Below are 20900 nucleotides of genomic sequence, written 5' to 3'. Positions count from 1 at the left end.
ATTAACATTTCTTAAGGGCTGTAGCAAAGATTCCTTCACAGCAAGCCATTTATGTTGACCGTAATTTAGACATTTTCAGAATGCATTTCTATACGTAAGTGCCAAAGCCTTTACATAAAATACAAAATAAAATAACAGCTTTCATTAGGTAACTACCCTCTGAGCAGTCCATTAGCCTCAATTACTGACCTGGCCACCCTACAGGGCCGAACCTTGGTCAATGAGCTCTTCAATCTACGAATGTTTGTAAAGCATGCAAACAAATATTACAGATGAAGCTAAAGCAGAAAGGCCACCCTTCCACTAGAAAAAGAGCAAATCATAAATACAAACATATAAATATATGTATATTACAGGAAGTTATGCTTAGCGACGTGTGCTTAGCTTTCTAGGCTAAACAGAAAGAGTGCAGAGTAATAAACCATTAGCCAATATTTTTCAAACACAGTCTGCAACATGGCAGTTAGGGGCTGATTGGCTGGCACTTTTTCACTCTCCATTTTTAAAACTTTTCAAGCTTAGTAAACATGGCCTATAGCAAACCAGTGTTTCTTTATGCAAATGCAGGAGACCTATCTCGGCTGCATGTGCTAAACGGGTAATGGCGACGCACGGAGCCGCGCGTAGTTATTACTATGGGCCATACACACATGGAAATCTGTCCATATCTGTTCTTTATACATTTTGGATATACTTAGATCCTGATTCGGATATTGATATATCAATTAATTCTTGGAGACACACCTGCAATTGACGCTTTATTCTATATGTTTTTAGATTTTTTTTAGGTGCTATATATTAATTGTACTGTATATTACTTATGCTTTTCTTATATATATATATATATATATATATATATATATATATATATATATATATATATATATATATATATATCACACTTCCACTAGTGATATAATGTAACCATACTATTTGACAAAGATAATGATTATGTATTAGAAAAGTTGTGAGCGCTACAGACCTTTCCTAAACCTTTGATGGATGAGAAATCAGGAAGAAAAGCATCTGAAAGTAATGTATTGATTGACTGTGATGCACACCTACAAGCACTGCTTCTACCTCATGGGTCTTTACTTCACAGACCTAACCTTTCATCAATATTTGTGAATGATTTACCATTACATGTGCTGCATTTCATTACCATCTGAGAAGCCAAGGCTACAGCAGATAAAATCATTAGCAGAACGACTAGCTCCTTTCCTTCCTGACTAGGGAACACTCTGAGAAATTGATTATAAGGAAGATTATTACTTTCTATTTGAGAGAAACCTACACTTTCAAGTGCTGAACTGGGATCATAAATTCCCCAGCACATTTTCACTTAATACAAAAAGCACTGGGAAATGAAAATGTTAAATGTATAAACGACAGTACTTCATTCCAGGATTAATGTTGACATGTCCACTCAGGGTTAAGGCAAAATATTTATATATATATATATATATATATATGGTTACACTTGGAAATATACTAGAATGTGTGTCTAAACCTTAGATCAATCACTTGAGGTGTCCAAGAAAGCAAGTGCCAAGATTGAAACAAGAATTCAAACATAATGTAGAGAGAGATAAACTGCATCGGTACTTATGTAGTATCTGGGCTGCCGATTTTTTGATTGTATGCCTTAAGTTAAGGCATACAATCAGATGCGATGCGATGCGATGCGATGACCCGATTTTTCCATAGGATTCAATGTTAAAATGGACTGAGTCCATTTTAACATGGAATTCAATGGGAAAAAGGGGTCCTTTTCATACCCCTACTATCCAAGTGGGCATGGAGTTGGATATAAACCTGTGGCGAGCGTAGCGAGCCACCGAGCCCGAAGCGTGGCGAGCGAAGCGAGCCCCGCGAGGGGACGGTATTCTGTGTCCCCTCGCGGGGCTCGCTACGCTCGCCACGCTTCGGGCTCGGTGGCTCGCTACGCTCGCCACAGGTTTATATCCAACTCCATGCCCACTTGGATAGTAGGGGTATGAAAAGGACCCCTTTTTCCCATTGAATTCCATGTTAAAATGGACTCAGTCCATTTTAACATTGAATCCTATGGAAAAATCGGGTCCATCGCATCGCATCGCATCGCATCGCATGCGATTTGGTCGGGTGCGATGCGATGCGATGGACCCGATTTCAAAATCGGCAGCCCAGTTACTACATAAGTACCACTGCATCTTATTACTACTTAAGGCTACAGCAAAAGTATTTCTGGATTTAATAATAATAAAAAAAAAAAAAAAAAACAGACAAATGGTACATTTAATGCAATTTAAAAAACATAAATGACCTAAACTATATTGTAGAATCCTCTTTTACGAGTGCAGGTTAATTTGATCTGAACATAAAGCATAAATGTGGGTGTTCATAAAGGTCTAAAATAAAAATCCTGTAATGATTCTGTGACATGCAGGGGTAAATTTACTAAGATGGGAGTTCTTTTGCAGGTGAATATCAGGTAGCGCACCCAAATTTTCAGTCAGTATACCAAGCATGGAGTAAATTATTCTTTTAATTCCAGATATTGCCTATAAATATATAGCTATGGGTTAATGTATGGTTATTTAGAATGTTTCCAGGGCTATTGGTCTACAGCATTCTGTGGGGCAGATGTATTAAGCCTGGTTAAGTGATAAAGTGGAAAGTGATAAACACACCAGTTAATCAGCTGTGTTCCAAAAAATGGAAAATGGGAGTTGTTGGCTGGTGTGTTGTCTTCCACTTTTCTCTTCACCAGGCTTAATGCATCTGCACCTGATTCTCCTACCTTAAGCCCTTACTCTGGTTCACCCGCAAAAGCAAATTCCTTCTCAAACAGACAAAACCATGTGCACTGCAGGTATGGCAGATATAACATGTGCAGAGAGAGTTAGATTTGATTGGGGTTTTACTTCGAAGTGAGATATATATTGAAGTGTAAAAATAAAGCAGTCTGTATTTTCCCTGCACAGAAGCAAAATAACTCACCCAAATCTAATTCTCTCTGCACAGGTTACATCTGCCCCCCTGCAGTGCACATGGTTTTGTCCAATTGAGAAGGAGCGAGTGAACTAGAATAAGGGTCTTAAGTATTTACATAGTTCTTTAAGAAGTGAGGCTAACATTTGAGACCATTTAATTTTTTTACTTTTTTTCATCAGAAAATGCTGTGGAGAGAGAGATAAGTGGCTGGAAATAAAATACCATCCAACTAAAATACCAGCTCCTGTCATTTTTAAAATGAAAAAAATTGCTGATTGGCTGGTGCTTTATCTCTGTCCACCTTACCTCTCTCAAAAGCTTAATACATAGGCCCCCTTGTCTCCTGTCTACTCTAGTAATTCCTATCATTTTAATGTTCCCAAAGACTCCATATCTTTGAGCTCAGCGTCTTAGAAAATGGATACCAAACATTAATGGAAGGGTTTTAAGAGCGTTAAAAAGCACTTTGGATGGAAGCGTTGGCTGAGATACACAGTTCTGATCATCACTCTTTTTGGAGAAATCAATAAATAGTCAATTGTGAAATGTAAAGCACAAGAATGCTAAGCTTTTCTAAGCAGCCCAAAGGGATACAACAATTCTGGCATACGACTAGGCACTTCTATATTAAAGCAGACTTGTCCCATCCAACTATATATTACATAGACAACGTAACAGATTTACAGAAAAGGTTACCTGTACTACAGGTTACAGCATTTTAATTGCCCTCAGGGTGGTAAATGTATCAAACCTTCTGATGACACATGCAGAAGTTGTTTTTTAGCATCCAATAAGCTTCTATATCTAATTTATTAATTGTATTTTATAAAGTGCCTTTGACAGTGTGGACAAAGACTGTTTGGGGTGCCCTCAAGCGAGAGAACAATCCATAACACCCATGTCCTTCAAGTGCTCTACAACAGATCAAATAAAGTTAAAATATGTGGTTACTGTTATGTTCAGTCTTTCTGATGGGGTTGTAACTAGTACGTAGTTTAACTTTATTTGGACTGGGCTGTACATATTGTTCATATACTGCGAGAGTACCAAGCCTTGAAAAGTGATAAAATGGAGAGTGATAAACCACCAACCAATCAAGCCCCTACCAGTCATTTTTCAAACCCAGTGACATGACAGGTAGCAGCTGAATGGCTGGTTGTTTATCACTATCCATTGTATCACTTTTCAAGCATAGTACATCTGCCCTATAGTCTGATGTGTATGCCCATAGGTCGCATGCAACATCTTCTGGTTGGCCATGTGGCACAGCCAATTAGAAAATGTCACAATTCACCAGGTGCAGTGTAATGAAGGAGTCATTCATAACATTGGGCTACTGTGTGCGGGCAATCAGGAATGGTGGGGGTGCGAAGGGAAATTACCCTGGCCACTGTTCTTATTGCCCGTTAGCGTGATGTGTACCCACACTAAGTCCTAACATCGACAGAAGAAAAAAAAATCTGTTTTCCTGTACAAAGCATAAATATATAAGATATTCAAGTGTAAGTGCCTTTTCTAGAGACATCTGTAACATATGGCATAATGCCTAATTTGCAGATATACAGAACTACAAAAAAAGGTGTATTTCTGTCCCCTTCAAAATCTACATACAGCAAAGTTTTCTTAAGTGGCAGTGACCTCAATCATAGGACTAATTACATAATATTACTATTGAGAACATAGCTGAAATTTCAGATGTTTTTATTCTCCCTGAGTATCTGTCCTAGAAGAGTCGATTAAGCTGTTCATCAAAGGTGAGTAGGCAAGGTCAGCAAGGCCATACCTCTTCAGCTATTCATTACCTATTCTCCATGGTAATTAACAATGCCAACATTTGCATAAATCACATTTACACTGATTGTACTTATACTCAGAGGTGGGGGATTTATGCCAGCCACTGTTTGATTTTTGCTTCAGAAATTCACTAAATCTTTATCTACAAAGTTTCCAGGGACAGGAGCTTGTCCTATATACAAAGGCATAGCTCTGACGCACATCCAGATGCAAAGTTTCAAGGAAACAAAGGTTTCATATAATGGAGCAAAACTATTCTAATGAGATACTGGGGTTGAGAGAGCGCATTTCCTGGAAGCAGACATTACCCCTCTGCAAAAGGGACCTGAAATGCACAATCGGTAGCATTCTAATATTTTAAATTAATAAACTTTGTGTAGAAAGCAGTTTCCGGTAGCAAGAAGGCCACAATCTATAATAGAAGCCATAAATGGAGCCTTCTCCCCTCCCCTTTTTGCTACGCCGATAATGGGCCAGTGGTTCCTCATATGATGCATAAAGGTGCTAAAGACTAAGTTCCATTTGCCATCCAAAAAGCATCATATAAATGTATTTAGTTTTTTCTCATTTAGGGGGCTATTCAACCCCAGTTCATGACTGTCCGTACGTCACGACAGCAGTGACCCTGGCTCGTTTGAGTTTTGCTCCACCGCATATCAGCAGGCGGGATTCAATGTCCAGTCTGCTGATCAGTGAAAAGGGGGCGTGTCCAATGTAAATAGCTGTGGATTGTCGAGAGACAGCCGTGATCTTGACAAGCCACGGCCGCGATCTGCTTTCCTATAAGCCAGGAAGCTCAGACAGGGTCTGGGTGGCAGCATAGTTCAAGGGGAATACAAGCTTCTGTCATAGCCAGTGAATATGTTGATTGGTGGATGGCCCTCTTGCACTTACTCTGCTTAGAGTATCAAAGTTGTTTGGAAGACACATAATATCTAATCATATCCCCATTGTTCATTTAACTGTGAAGTGCTGTCCAATAGGTTCTCAAGCATTTGACTGAATATGAGCAGATAATATTGCCCGAAACATTTCAGAATTCATCCTGCTGCTTTCCAGCAATCAAATTATCAATGAATACAAGGGAACCAGTTCCATTAGAAGCCATACATGCCCACAACATGACACTACCACCACCATGCTTCACTGATGGGGTGTATGTTTTGGATCACGAGTAGTTCCTTTCATTCTTCATACACTTCTCTTACCATCATTCTGGTACAAGTTGATCTTTGTCTCATATGTCTATAGAATGTTGTTCCAGAACTGTAAAGGCTTTTTAGATGGAAAACACTGGTTTTGAGGCTCACCAATGATTTACATCTTGTGGTGAACCCTATATATTCACTCTTGAGAAGTCTTCTCTTGATTGTTGACTTTGGGCCTTATTTGAGTTCACTCTTTCTGACAAAATCCTTCTTAGATGGACAAAACCATGTGCACTGCAGGGGGACAGATGTAACATGTGCAGATAGAAATAGATTTGGTGATTTTTTTGGTGATTCTTTGCAGGGTAAATACTGGCTGCTTTATTTTAACACTGCAATATAGATCTCACTTTGAAGTAAAACCCCACCCAAATCTAATTAGATCTGCACAAGTTACATCTGCCCTCCTGCAGTGCACATGGTTTTGTCCATCTAAGAAGGATTTTGTCTGAAAGAGTGAACTCGAATAAGGCCCCTTACCACATATACACCTACCTCCTGCAGAGTGTTCTTTATATGGCCTACTGTTGTGAAGGGGTTTTTCCTAATCAGGGAAGTAATTTTTCTGTCATTTACCACAGTTGATTTCCGGGGTCTTTTGGTGTTGCTGAGCTCTACGATGCGTGTTTTCATTTTAAGAATGTTCCAAACAGTTGATTTGGCTACATCTAATGTTTTCTCCGATGGGTTTGTTTTGAGTTTTCAGCCTAATGATGGCTTGCTTCACTGGTAGCGACAGCTCTTTGGTTCTCAAATTGAGAGTAGACAGCAACAGATTCCAAATGCAAATGTCATACCTGGAATCAACGCCAGACCTTTTACCTGCTTAAATTGATTATGAAATCAATCATAGCCCACACCTATCCATGAAATAGCTTTAGAGAGTCGATTGTCCAATTACTTTTGGTCCCTTAAAAAGTGGGAGGCACATATAGAAACAGTTGTAATTCCTACACTGTTCACCTGATTGGGATGTAAATATTAAATTAGATTAAATTAAAGCTGAAAGTCTGAAAGCTGAAAGTCTGTAGCTATAGCACATCTTGTTTGGTTCATTTTAAATCCATTGTGGTGGTGTATAGAGCTCAAATATGTGTAGATGGTCCAATATTTATGGACCTGACTATAGGTTCATAATCAATTACCCATCGTGTTTATTGCATGAGAAAAGCTCCAAGTAAAATTCCCCAGAGATATTCAATAATTCTGCCTTTTCCCCCAGCACTAACCCATAGTTCTGCGTAAAATGCTACAGATTACTCACTTATTACATGGGTAGATGCAGAAATGAATATGACCGGGATGACAATTAACTGCAAGATATATTCAATGGATTGTCACCCACTACCAATTCAACGGTTTGTTGAATTTGCCCAACAGAGACAGTACACTGTATCCAATGTACAAATCCTTGGAGAGTTTTAAAGTATAAGAGATAAAGTGCCAGCCAATCAGCTCCTAACTGCCATAGTGCAGACAGTTTGGGAAATGACAGGAGAACATTGGCTGTTACTTTATCTCTCTCCTCTCCTATTTATCTCTTTAACTCTCAGGTTTAATACATTGATAGCTTAATCACACAACAAATTAAGCCTAACCACACAGTATTTTAAGACCATGTGTTATTAAAAGGGGGTTAAAAGGTGTAAGAAGTTAGACTTTGACATGTTCTGTGCGCCTCTTTAATTCTTTATTACTTGGTGCAATACATGGATTCAGGACCTAAGGATAAATGCTAGTTGAGAGCAAAGGATGAACATAACATATTTAGGCCATGTCATACACCAAATGAAAAGTAACTATAGCTTGTGTCCAATACAGGAGATGCATTTGGCAGCACGACATTGCTAGCATCACCACCAGATTGTACTGTATGTACACAGGGTGCAGCTAGTGACCTATGGGAGGATTACATCTCTAGCAATGTAGTAGCACACGCTAAAATCGATTTAAAATTTTTTTGTCAAAAGTAATAGTAGTTGTTGGAAAAAACCTCAATTAAATCTTATCTAGTGTGTGGACCTAGCATTACAGTTCATTCATTAACCATTTATTATGTAACTGCTTAAACCAAAGAACGAAAAATCACATGGTGTTAGGTTTGGCAGAAAAATATATAAATATCATTCATGCCCCTGGTAATTCCATGAGGACTGCAGAACTAGAAAAAGGCATTACTTTTCCAGTAATTACAAAAAGAAAAAAGTAAAAAAATTGGTGTACTACAGATAAAATACTAGAGAAAAGCCTTTAAGATTTTTCTGAACAGATACCTAATTAGAAAAACACATCACAAACCTGCTTAAATGCAACCTAATTGGATGATACATTTACAGCCAGAATGTACAAAATGCAAAGAGACACTGTTCTATGGATGTGCAAAATATTACCGTGTCCGAGTATAGCAACTGTGGCCATAGTGCCAAGGTCTATTTATGGAAAAGGCTTACAAAAATTACTAAGAATGCTACAAACTTTAAATATAATATATACTACATTATTAGTTACTCAGTAGTAAAATATTTGAATAGAAAAAGACTCCAAAAATGTATCATCAGAAAACGTATTGAATAAAAGAGTTTTCAATCATCCTTTCAAAACTATGACTACCAGCTTGGGAAACTGATAACAAGGAACAAATGAGACAGCAGCACTGCTTGTTTTTTTAAAGTGTGTAACAACTCAGAACAAATAACAACAACTGAACACTTTTTCTCACCTTTTGGCATTTCTGTAGGTAGGTAATGGGGTTCTTGAGCACTGACATGGTCCCAATCAAAGTCATCGTATAAGTCCTGATGATAATCGCAGGCTGCTGGGCCATCATTAAAGGTACAACCTCCTACAAGAAAGAACCAAAGCAAAAATTAGAAAATAAAAGGAATTAAGATGTTATACAAGAGTGCAGTGTAAGGAGGGATTCAGATGATAGGTCGACAACGTCTAGATTGATATGGTCAACAATGACAAGGTCAACCTTTTTTACCTTCTTTATACTTTACAATTCACGTGGAAGCACGAAAAGCATAACAAGCCCTACGAGGCGACATGGTACACTTATTTGTGGTCTATGTTATCAAATCTAGAAATTGGCTCCAAAAAACTCCATGAAAAGTATGTCAATCTTTTCTTGTGATGATCATGTGTATGCTGACCTTGTGCCTGTCAACCAACACTATAAACTTAATATACCACAACTTAGGAAGGTGGTTAAAATAAAAATTGTTCCTGGACTAAATACAGTAGCTAATACAGAACTAGGTTAACCATTTCAGGTCCAACATCTAGTCAGGCTCAACAGGCCTAGCGCTAATATCAGATCCAATGATGAGACACTTTAAAATAAGAACATTAACATAATTCAAACACTCAATGAAGACCATTTTTTAATAAAAAAGAAATAAAAATGACAATTTTAAATCGGACTGTTTAAATGGCAAAAAAATAAAAATTATTTGGACTGCAAAGGGTAGAAAAAAAGGAGGTTACACTAGATGGGCTGAATGGTTCTCATCTGCCATCAAATTCTATTTTACTAGTTTAAAAGTATGATATTGTGTAACGCTATCGTAGAGAGCAACAGGAAGAAACAGTGGCTTTATCTGGTGTTACACTAATTGGAGTGAAAAAAAAATGGGAAACCCTGAAAAAAGACATGTCAGAAAATAACTGAATAACTATTTAATATATATTTAAATATGCTGGGGGGGACCCCAAACATTATGTAAACCATGAAATAAACATTATTTAACAAGCCAAAAAATAAACCACCATAAGAAGACAAAAATCTTCAGGCAGAATTTTTAGGATTCAATTAATATTTCAATTAAATTTGACTATGGTCATAGTCCATAGTCCTAGACAATTCTAGCCACTGGCATATTTTACCTATTGGCAGTCCTTACAGTAAAATCTGCCACCTGTAGGGACTGCTTAGCAGTGGCATTGACTTTCCATAGGAAGTGCTCCATGCAAAATACAGCCAAAAAGGCAGTCCCAAGGGGATTTGATTTCTTCCCTTGGTACTGCCAGAGAAGCAGACTTCAACAGCAGCTGCAATGGTTCCCATGGGAAGCCACTCTCCTGCTCTAATGTCAGCCCTATCTGGCTTCCAGGGACTGCAGCTGATGCAGCTCATAGAAGGCAGGCTGTTTAGTAGAAAAGGAGTTAAGCCCTGTCCCCCTCCCCCAGACCTTGCCGGTGACAATGGTCATCAGTCACCAGGAGAGCAGAAAAAGGGCAACAAGCTCCCGCTGATTACACCATTTAAATTTTAGCAGAACACAAGCCGCCACCGATAACAGCATTTAAGGCCCCCATACACTAGGGCGACTTGTCCTTAGGACAAGTCGCCCCCGACTTCCCCCTGAGCTTCCCCGGCTGCTCCCCGGGGGAGCTTGATTAGATTGGCACTTGATGTGCCATTTTTTACATGTGATAAATCGTCTCGATTTATCACATGTAAAAAACCCGGGGAGCAGGGGGGGGGGGGCTGCTGGTGGGAGCAGGGGGGCTGGGGACGCTGCGGGGACACAGACGCTGCGGGGGACAGAGACGCTGCAGGGGACACAGGCGGCATAGAGCCGGGCAGAGGGAGCCGGGAGCTGTCAGTGCTAGAAAAAAAAGCCTACTGTATACAATGAATGGGCAGCCTGTGATTGGCTGAGCGCTCTCTCAGCCAATTGCTGACTGGCTGAGAGAGCGCTCAGCCAATCACAGGCCGCCCATTCATTGTATGGGCTTTTTTTTTTTTATTCAGTGCCGACAGCTCCCGGCTCCCCCTGCCCGGCTCTATGCCGCCTGTGTCCCTCACAGCGTCCCCAGCCCCCCCTGCTCCCTCCACCGCCGCACCGCCCCACTAGGTCCCAAGTCGGGTGGTCGGATGTGCAGCAGGTCCGACCACCCGACGCAGATCCGATGCGCACGGGACCGCACGGGCACGGATCTGAGGGGACATCAAAACTAGCCGATTTTGGTCCGATTTCGGCCAGATCCAACTGATCTGGCCGAAATCGGACCAAAATCGGCTAGTGTATGGGGGCCTTTAGTCTCGGTCTCTCTCTCTTTTTTTTGTTTCGCTGTTTTAGCCCTGCCCAATTCTTAAATGGCAAAATGCAACCTGTCCCTCTAGCAGTGCCCTGCTAGAAAAGCCCCGGTCGGTGAGCTTGGGGAAGCCCAGCAACGCTGTAGATGCTGGGCCCAGATAGCCCAATACCAGAGCACTATGCCCTGATCCTAGAAGGATTACTAGATCGATAGAAATTGATTATTACATTTTAATGTATCGGTTTTAAATGTTTGTGTGTTTAAAAAGGATAATAAAATGTCCTTAATTTGAAACAATCACATTTACTTAACTTAGATTTTTCCATTCGATAGACTGGTACATTGTAATTCCAGTGATTTCAAAACTCGATCCTCAAGGCACCCTAGTACACATTTTAAGAATATCTTTGCTTGAGCACAGCTGACAAACAGTACCGCAGTCATTTTTATTTAATCATCTTTGCGTTGAGAATAGGTTATAAGAAACGTTACTGTAGGCAATAAAAAGTTGTTTGTTTGATTTAAATAAAAATAAAATAAATGGTCACCCAAAATTTAAAAGTATCATAAATTCCCTGGTAGGCAAATTCCAAAAAGAAACATTTCTGAAACAAAAGGAAATAACTTCTTAAAATGGCCTTCATGAACCACTGAACAGTAATATGTCTTAGTCAATTTGCAAAATCAACCCTCATTCACTTTAACCTCTGTCAAAAAATAGACAGATACAATAAATTAACCCAAAGCTTAATTTTTTTCTGCATTATTGTTTAAATGGCTAATGTAATGGATTCTGAATGATAATTCCAGACAGACTAATGTTGTTATTAAAAAAACATCAATCCAGAAATTTAATCACAAAATTGCAAGCTTGGCATTAACTCAGGTTGGAAACCCGTGGCTTACATATATTGCTCTGTTGCGTAGCATTTTACCATGTTGATTCAATTCACTAATGCTGAGCCCATTTATTGCTATAAAAAACAGCTCACATACTGCCTGAGTTTTCTATATATGGTATAAATGTATTTAGTTATAAAAGAAAGGGGGGAAAAAGCACAAATTTTGCTTGTTCGATATCAGAAACTTTATATTCTACTGCACAGTTAACGATAACCGCATCACAAAGGTCCGGATGCACCCATGGTGGCTATTTAAGGCTGCAACTAGAAGAAATTTGCCATGATGGCTAATATCAGATTTGAATCCTGCTATGCACTATTATTATTTACCACCTTTCTGGGACTCGTTATTTCTCGACTTTTTCTTACAGTCCTGCTAAGTTTAACATAGAATTACAATGCAGTCATGTTTTGATTTCAATAGTAAGCATCGCTAGAGCACATAGTCTGTGTAATGTGCATTAAAAAAATTGGTATTACCATCGGTAATATCTTAACTTAAGGTGGCAATACACCTGAAGATTTATTGTCTGATCTAGCTGGTTGGAACAAAAATCTGGTAACTTACAGGACCATTTGCTTAAAAAATGCTGGGAAAAAACAGTCGCTCAGATACCACCAGATCTTTTTTTTTTAACCAGCCATATAGGACAATAAATCTTTAGGTGTATTGACAGCTTAAGTCTTGTATGGGTCATTAGGCCTACAACAAGAAGGTCGACACCGATCTAGGTCGACAGTCAAAAGGTCCACATGGTTTTTTTTTACCCAAATGTCAGTACAGACATCATGGAGACTGAAACGTAGCACCGCGTTCCCTTGCATGGTTCAATATCCTGGCCATGCTACGTTCGGCACACTATTTTATTTTCCCACTAATGAAAAAGTCGGAGGACGCGTTCTGCTGCGCTCGCCACACTTCGGTGCGTTAAATATATTTTTGGAACAATGCCATGACATTAGGTATACATATATTATTGTATACCTAATGTCATGGCATCGCACACCTTATAAAATCGCATGCGATTTTGCAGGACTTGCGATGCGATATAGTGGTGTACAATGAGGAAAAAAAACCATGAAAAAAATAAATTGCATCGCATGCCGCTATAATGGCCCATGCAATGCGATTTCCCTACGGTGCTGTAAGTAGAAAATCTGGGCGCCATGCTAGGAAACAAGTACCGCCATGAAATACCACCTGTCGGCACAAAAAAGTGAAAAACCCCATGTTGACCTTTTGACTGTCAACCCAATGCCCGTATACCATCGCAGCATCTTAAGAATGCTACAGGCTCCTAATAAAAAATGCGTTCTTTCCATTTAGGGAATAATAAAATAGTTAACCTTTCTATTCTACAAATACAGTACAAATCTAGAACAGCTACTCTTACGAAATTAAAGCAGAAGAGCAAATGAAACGCATAAGGAATGTATAAAGAAAACTTAACTGACAGGTCCTGCCGCAGATTACTGTAAATCATTCCATAATTAACTTAATTGCTATTAACAGTTTTAAACCCCTAATTATGGCAGCATTACTATCCCACAAAAAAGTATAATGCAAGTTTTGCATTAAAAAAAGGTGATCACGCTAGAATCCAAAGTAAAGAGTCTGTAAGAATTTTAAATATATACTTAAATGATAAACTACTAACATTTCCCATGTAGTGGACCTACATTGTCTGCAGTATCAAGAGAAGAGGACATTGAACATAAACCTGTGCCTGAAGGCAGTCATTACCCCTCTTAATATACAAGAGGGTGTTTGAACTATTAAGTCTAACTACCAATGCTTCAAACATCATTTAGGAAGATTAATGTTCTTAATTGTAGGCATGTGAACTAACTCAGTGTATCATATTATAGAGCCAACAAAATAATTAAGAAATAAAAAAAATCTCGATTTGACATTACTGCAAGAACTATTTTTCTTTGAATTAATCTCATACTACTTTGTCATTTATGATTTTCTTTGAAAAATGTGTTTATGACCAGACTGTTGCCCAATTAGTGCTGATGACTAATAACTATCTCAATATATGTGGCCTTCAATATATCCATCAGTCCAATCATTTTATAAATTGTGACTATAGAGAAATCTGAGCCTGTACATACAGAAATCTGGATCAAGAGGACTAGTCAGTCATAGGGCAGTATTCAACGAGAATAATTCTCCGTGCATGGCGAGAGATTTTTTCTCTCGCCATGCACTCGCCCTGTACCGGAGGGCTCGCTGCCACTCCTGCTCCCACTATTCAATGTGGTTAAGACTCGCCGCCACTCGCGGCGAGTCTTAACCCCTGCAGCGGACGAGCGTCCGCGGCAGGGAGCTGGCAGGGAGCCGGGGGACGGTGGCAGCCAGGGAGATTAAAGTCTCACTGGCTGCCCCAGAACATATGTGGAGGGGAGGTGGGCTCCCCGGGACCCAGGCAGCACAAGCTGCCCCCCCTATAGCCAGCGGGGGACCCAGTATCCACTGCACCCGATCGTGCATATGTAATGATCGGATGCAGTGAATATATGAATATCTAATGAGCGGCTCGAGAGCTACGGCCCCCTGCTGGCTGCTCTGTGTAAAAAAAATATATATTTTTTTTGTAAATTAAATATATATTCATGTGCTATAAGCACATGAATAAAAATAACATGCCCCTTCACAGGAAAAAAAAATCCTGATTTTTTGACACCAAAAACACCAATACAAAAAAAATGCGGTAAAACCGAGGTTTTACCGCATTTTCCATTTGATATATCTCACCCTATATCTTGATGTACAATACAGTTTATTGTACTGTAGTACATGTGTATATATTTACATGCATACATTTTACCTTAAGGCACCCATACACCAAAACTCACTAGTGGAGCGATGGATTGTGTGCACAAGATCTCAAGATGCGTACTCCCGCGGGTCCTGAGGTCGGCCCACAGCTGAGAAGTGCTCTCATGCTTTTAAGCACACACAATCACTCGTTTTCCATGACCTGTTTGTTTGCAGGTCGTCCTAATTGATGGCCAGCTTTAGAATCAGAATCGTGTTTATGGTATTGAAAAAAAGTTAAACAAAAATCAAAGCTAAGAAAAAAAAAGTTGAAGCACAGCGCACATCCGGCTTACATAATAGAATAAACGTAAATTATTTCAGCTGTACAGCAGCACCCTGGAGCTCACAGCACTTGTCATAACAGATCAACACTTCTCTGGATTTTGTTATTTACCATTTCTCTCCATGGCAAAGTAAAAAAAAAAAAAACATTTAGGAAAGCATGTGTATGTTCTATCAAAGGTGCAATCAAAGGTAATATAGTAGTGCCTGTACATATAATGGCTGTTGACTTTGTGGAACACTTCTGCAGGAGATCCTAGATGGATCCATGGCACTATGGAAAGTATCATCACACAGTCTGGCCCGCTCATGTGATTTTGTAGCCAATTAGCATAACCACCATAAAATAAATATAGGCACACTAGGCACTGAGAGGGTAGGGGATAGTGGCCACAGAATACATATATACACAAACCCACAATGGCCAATTGTACCTATGGGCTGCAAACCCCAGTCTTCGTCCCCCTCCACGGTAATATCTGCCACCCACTTAGTGTCAAAGAAGCCAGATGCAGACCATGACACTACACTGTCTTGGCGGTGACTGCCAATGACTATCTTTTGGAAGTGCTACCTGCCAGTGACCGGCAGTAAAGGCATTCCCATTGGCTGCCAGTATGGGCTGTGATAAAAAGAGCTGTAGGAAGCATATCCCTGCCTTACCATGCAACCCATAGATGGTTTATATTGGCAGCAGCAAATTATCCCCATCAAAATTTATAAATATAACTTTAGTAAATAAATCTAAAGTCCCAGCAGTTTATCCAGTAAACTGCTCTTACTGGTGTTCTTTTATATAAAACACTTACTTGATGTTTGTAGGTATGGGCCTTATATTGACCTGTGTTAATGCTGGTCTGTATTTATAGACCCCAGAAAGGCACACATTACACTTTCACAGTTATACATATGGGGCCTTACTCAGCATGGAATGCAAAAGAGAAATGTTTCTTAAATGGGCAAATCATGTGCCATGCAGGTTGGGCAAATGCAACCTGTGCAGAGAGATTTAGATTTGGGTGGGATGTGTTAAACTGAAATCTAAATTGCAGTGTAAAATAAAGTAACCAGTATTTATTTTCGGCAGAGAAAAAAAAAATTGTTTCCCAAATCTAAAAGGTCTCTGCACATATTAGATCTGCCCCACATGCAGCGCAGCATGGTTAAAGAAAGATTTTTCCTTTAGTGTTCCAAGCTGCATCAGGCCCACGGCCTTTAGTGTACTTTACTACTATGACTAAATTTATTTTACCAAATACAGTGACAGATACAGAGAACGGTAACAAGGACACTTACAATTCAGTGAAACTAAAGAACTTTTGAATAAATCTTAGGTCAAGTTACATTTACAATATTTATAACGGCAGATTTTATTTTTATCCATAAAAAAGAACATTTTATCCAACATGCAATGACTCCCGGGTTTACTAACAAGTATTGTGTAATCTGGCCGCAATGCTAGACTTCACTCTGTCCATTTATACACACTTCTGTGCAGACAATTAGAGAGCCTGGAGGAGAGTGGATAACATTCTTTTTAAAATCCTATATATGATATCCCAGCACCAGCAGATTGGCTTTGGCAGGAAAGCCTTGGGAAATGCAGTTGATTTGATTAAACCTCTAAAACCATCCTGCATTCTTCACTTGTTCTTTATTCATAACTTAACCTGAAGGCAGAATCTAAAAACACTGAAAAAAATACATTTCTTAGACATCCCATCTCCTTCTGCAAACTCCTGAAGCAAATAATTCTTAATAAAACTAATGCATCTGGGGCTTTCTTCCTTTCACGTCAATTTTGAAGGGATTTTCTACAATATACTAGCGTTCCTATATTATTCTGGGATTACGCTGACAAGTGCCTCATCAATTTGACATTGGCAGAAGGAATTGGTTACATTATAGTATAAATTATCAAATATATATTCTTTAATCTGAAACTGAACTAACAATCAACCCACCACATTGAATAAATACCAGTAGCAAAAGCAATAGCCACTACAGCTCTAAATGGGCAAGCTTGTTTCTCTCCCCGAGTTACAGTTTTGTTTTAAATTAACATAGTGTACACAGTGCAAGGGGACACACAAGCATCTAATATTGGCCACATTTTTACAGTGCACATGTGCTGCAGACCAGTTGGTGATTTTCCAGCTGTCCAGCAGAAGTTAAAAATTGAATGGAATTTCTACTGTTAAGACAAATGGTAAGAGAACATAAGTAAATAGTTTACATGGTAGAAGATGAAAATATTTATACTGACTTAAGTATTTAAAAAAAATCCCAAAAACTTGTTTAATATACAAGTCTGCAAGGTTACATAAAATATAATAAAAATCTAGGGGGGTGGGGGAGGTACCGTATCTATGGGCGCTGTCCTAGCTGCTGCTCTAGAGGGTGAGGCCCTCTTGAAAAGTGTACAATGGAAGAAGAAAAGGAGGAGCAGCGCTTGGTTACACTGAAGGAATGACCCATGAACAGGTAAAATGAGCATAATTTTATAAAAATAACAACAGGTACTTGTGTATTGTCACGGCACCTGTTACGTAGTTAGTGTAGCATCCCTGTCAGAGTAGGTGTAGTGTTCCTACGGCCAGCGTAGTGTAGTGTTCCCGCCCATTCGCAGCTAGCCGGAGCTTACGTAGTTAGCGGAGTCAGTCAGGGGTCAATGTTAGTATCAGCATAGTGTTCCCACCCATTCCCGGCCAGCTTACGTAGTTAGCGTAGTCAGTCAGCATTATGCAGTTAGCGTAGTCAGTCTGCGCTAATTACATTGTGTGGGAACCATAGACCATTTTAACCTGCCTGACATGACTGGTGTGAATGTGTTCCTGAAATACCCCCACTATCCACACCAGCCCGAAGCATGGTGAGCACAGCAAGCACCGAGAGGGGATGAGTTACGCGTCCTCCCAACCTTTTCATACCCCCATTACCCATGTCAGCGTTGAGTTGATATTATAAAGTGTGTCGAGCGCAGCGAGCCTGAAGCTTGGCAAGCCCTGCAAGAGGGCGCGGAATACATGCAAAGTAATCCGCTGTGCTCGCCATAAAACAATATATTAAAAAAATGTATAAATATATACGGGCAGATGAATACTGCATATCTCTGTTGCCTAAACAAGATCTCAAATGCAATGTGGATAGAGTCTCATTAGGGGCCTAAGTGATCCCCAAAACTCAGTTGGAAAGAAATCAAGCGGTGGATGCACGGTGCCCGTTAGTGTGTCCAGTTCCAGTAAAGTACCCAGCTTAAGGATAGGTGGTTACCCTGTTAGGATGGATTAACAATCTGAGATGGTCCGTAATGGGCAAGTATCACATTGCTGGCATGAACGGGACGACGGGGTCCAAGTTTTCAAAGAGCTGGTCTTGAACGGTGTAGAACAAATGGTGGCTCAACGTATTTCGGTGTCCAAGTGACACTTTCCTCATGAGCAGTGTGTATCTTTGGGTCCCACTGGGCCAGTATTTATACCTCGCTAGATTGGGTGAATAGCGCCAGGTGGACAGGAAGTGACGTCATGTCAAACCAATTGCTAAGTTTTGCATACAAGTAATCATCAGTCACAGACATAGTAATCAAAATCTTCTGTACAGATAGATTTGGATTACTTTGTCAGGGGTGTGGGCAGTGAACTGAGGCATGGCCATTTAGCAAGGTGAGCCGGTGTGGAGACACGGGGTTGCTGTCAAGCACCTGCATAGCTCTGGAATCATGGGAAGTGTAGTCTCTTTGTAATTAGGCATAAGTATCACCTGAATGGATTTTCAATGAGGTGATTGGTATGCAAGAACTGCCAGCAGAGAAGATTGTATACACCACTGACCTTCAGAAAGACTACAGGAGGAGTAGAATCATGTTGGCTGTTGAAATGAGGAACCTGTGGACTGTAGACACCATGACTACCCAGCATTAACATCAGAAAGTCTGGACCAGTAATTTGCCATGGGATTTAACACTGAACTAGCGCTTTTTGAACCGATTGCTTTCAGTTCCAACAGAGACGGTAATTGCTTTTTGACTCAGCCACTAAACTGGGAAGGAATAAAGCAGCCCAACTTGAGGCAGTCTGCTCATATGCAAAGTGTTAATTAGGGATATCTGTACCTTTTTTGTGCACTATTATTCATGTAGGGGAGAGGAAAGCCTTACACAGAATAAAGCTATATCAGAAGTTTTGCGCAACTTTGTTAGACACACTTAAGCACTTTAAAAGGTCTGCCCACAGTGTATTAAAGTGTGACTGTGCAATACAGTAGGTTGTCTGTATAAATACAGATTGCTGCTGCCCGCAGATTTACATTAACTAGCAGCAGAGACTGTTATAGAGGTATGTGTTTATAGTCATTCAATATACATCTGCTTACTGCTTGTATACTGTTGTAATGCTCAGCATGCAACATTGAGGTGTCAGAGATGGTTCCTGGTGGCAACAATAATCAAAGGAACATCCAGCGCCTTTCCTCAGGGATTCAGCTTGCTAAAGTTAGGACTCTTACAAATGTATCCACTTGATGTATCAGCGGTTTTGTCAGAGGGATCTGTATATCTTAAGATATTAGTCTGTAATGCTGGGAACACATGAAATGTTGTTCCTTTGAGCGATGAGCAATGTAATCTTGAATGTACCAATGGTTGTATACAGCGGATTTGTCTGTGAACGGCATCATAGACAGACATATCAGTTTGTTTCTGTAGCATAGATGATAAGGCTATATCTAGCAGACATAGGCTCGACTGGCTGGGTGTATGGCCAACCGTCACACATGCCAACTACAGGAATTGCAGATGATGTCTCAGCTGGACGGGCATTTAAATGCCTGCACAACTGCATTGTCTGGCCAGACAGATCGATTAGCTGACTGGGAAGTGTGTGTGTGTGCTGTGCAAATCGGATGTTTTGATGGTGGATCTGGCAGCATAGTTTGTACCCAGCCTTAGATGTGCCCTATTTCACAGGCTCAGAAAGAACAAACTAATGTATAAAGTTTTTTGCAGTTGCTAAAAATTAATAATGTAAGCCAGGCATGGCAAAACTGTGGCCTGCCAAGTGGTGTGAAACTACACATCCCAGCATGCTTTGCCAAAATTGCAGCATTCCCTAATAGCAAAACTGTGTCAGGAATGATGGGACATGTAGTTTTACACACACACACACACACACACACACACACACCAGCTGAGAACTAAAACACAAGTTGTAATTTGAAACTGAATGACTTGCGGACTAATAGGTAACGTGTAAACCACAAAATGAAAAGGATTCCTTCCCTAGGGCAGAGACTGAAAGAGCCTATTATGACTGACTATCAGCTGAAGCAGACAAACCCTTGGGGAGGATGTGAGTGGGCACAACCCAGTTGAAGAAACGGTTTCTCTTTATACACACACATGTTGTATCGTGTATATGACACTATATACAGTATACAAGAATAGAATAAAGGTGTTGCCAACTTATACTTAAATAATGTAACCAAGGACTTTTCTGTAGGTGAGAAAACACTGTATTCATTGCCATAGGGCAAGGAGTTCTCTTACAGGTTTTTCAAAACTACCAATTTTCTGTGTTTTTGGCTGTGGGATGTAAAGCAGCATTAATATTAAATTGCAAAATACACTCTGTTTGCATTTAACACTAGAGACGTTTTAAATCCCACAAAAAATTATCTGTATTGATAAAGGGTTCTAAATAAATAAACCTACAGAAGCCTGCAATTAGTACAGTAGGCATAGTCAGGAAAGATCCTCTAGTAGCCTACACTACACTTCTATCATTATAGCCAATGATCCAAAGAAGCTGTTTTTGCAGGCGCCAGCTTCTAAGCATCATTGGGTATTTGAGCATTGGTTACGGTTTC

The 20900-nt window shown here is 39.9% G+C and overlaps 1 protein-coding gene across 16 annotated transcripts in view; it reads right to left on the bottom strand.

Annotated features, from left to right (window-relative positions):
- Positions 1–20900, bottom strand: part of PTPRK (protein tyrosine phosphatase receptor type K) — a 340426-nt gene that overhangs the window by 282825 nt on the left and 36701 nt on the right. For all 16 annotated transcript variants that reach the window (XM_083176754.1, XM_083176759.1, XM_083176755.1 and 13 more), the window contains exon 2: positions 8698–8820. In XM_083176754.1, coding sequence (XP_083032880.1) covers positions 8698–8820 — 123 coding nt within the window. The remainder of the gene's footprint in view (positions 1–8697; positions 8821–20900) is intronic.

The sequence above is a fragment of the Crinia signifera genome, chromosome 3, assembly GCF_055691185.1.
Source record: "Crinia signifera chromosome 3, ASM5569118v1, whole genome shotgun sequence".
NCBI classification, from domain to species: domain Eukaryota; kingdom Metazoa; phylum Chordata; class Amphibia; order Anura; family Myobatrachidae; genus Crinia; species Crinia signifera.
This window is presented reverse-complemented; position numbering and strand designations above follow the sequence as displayed.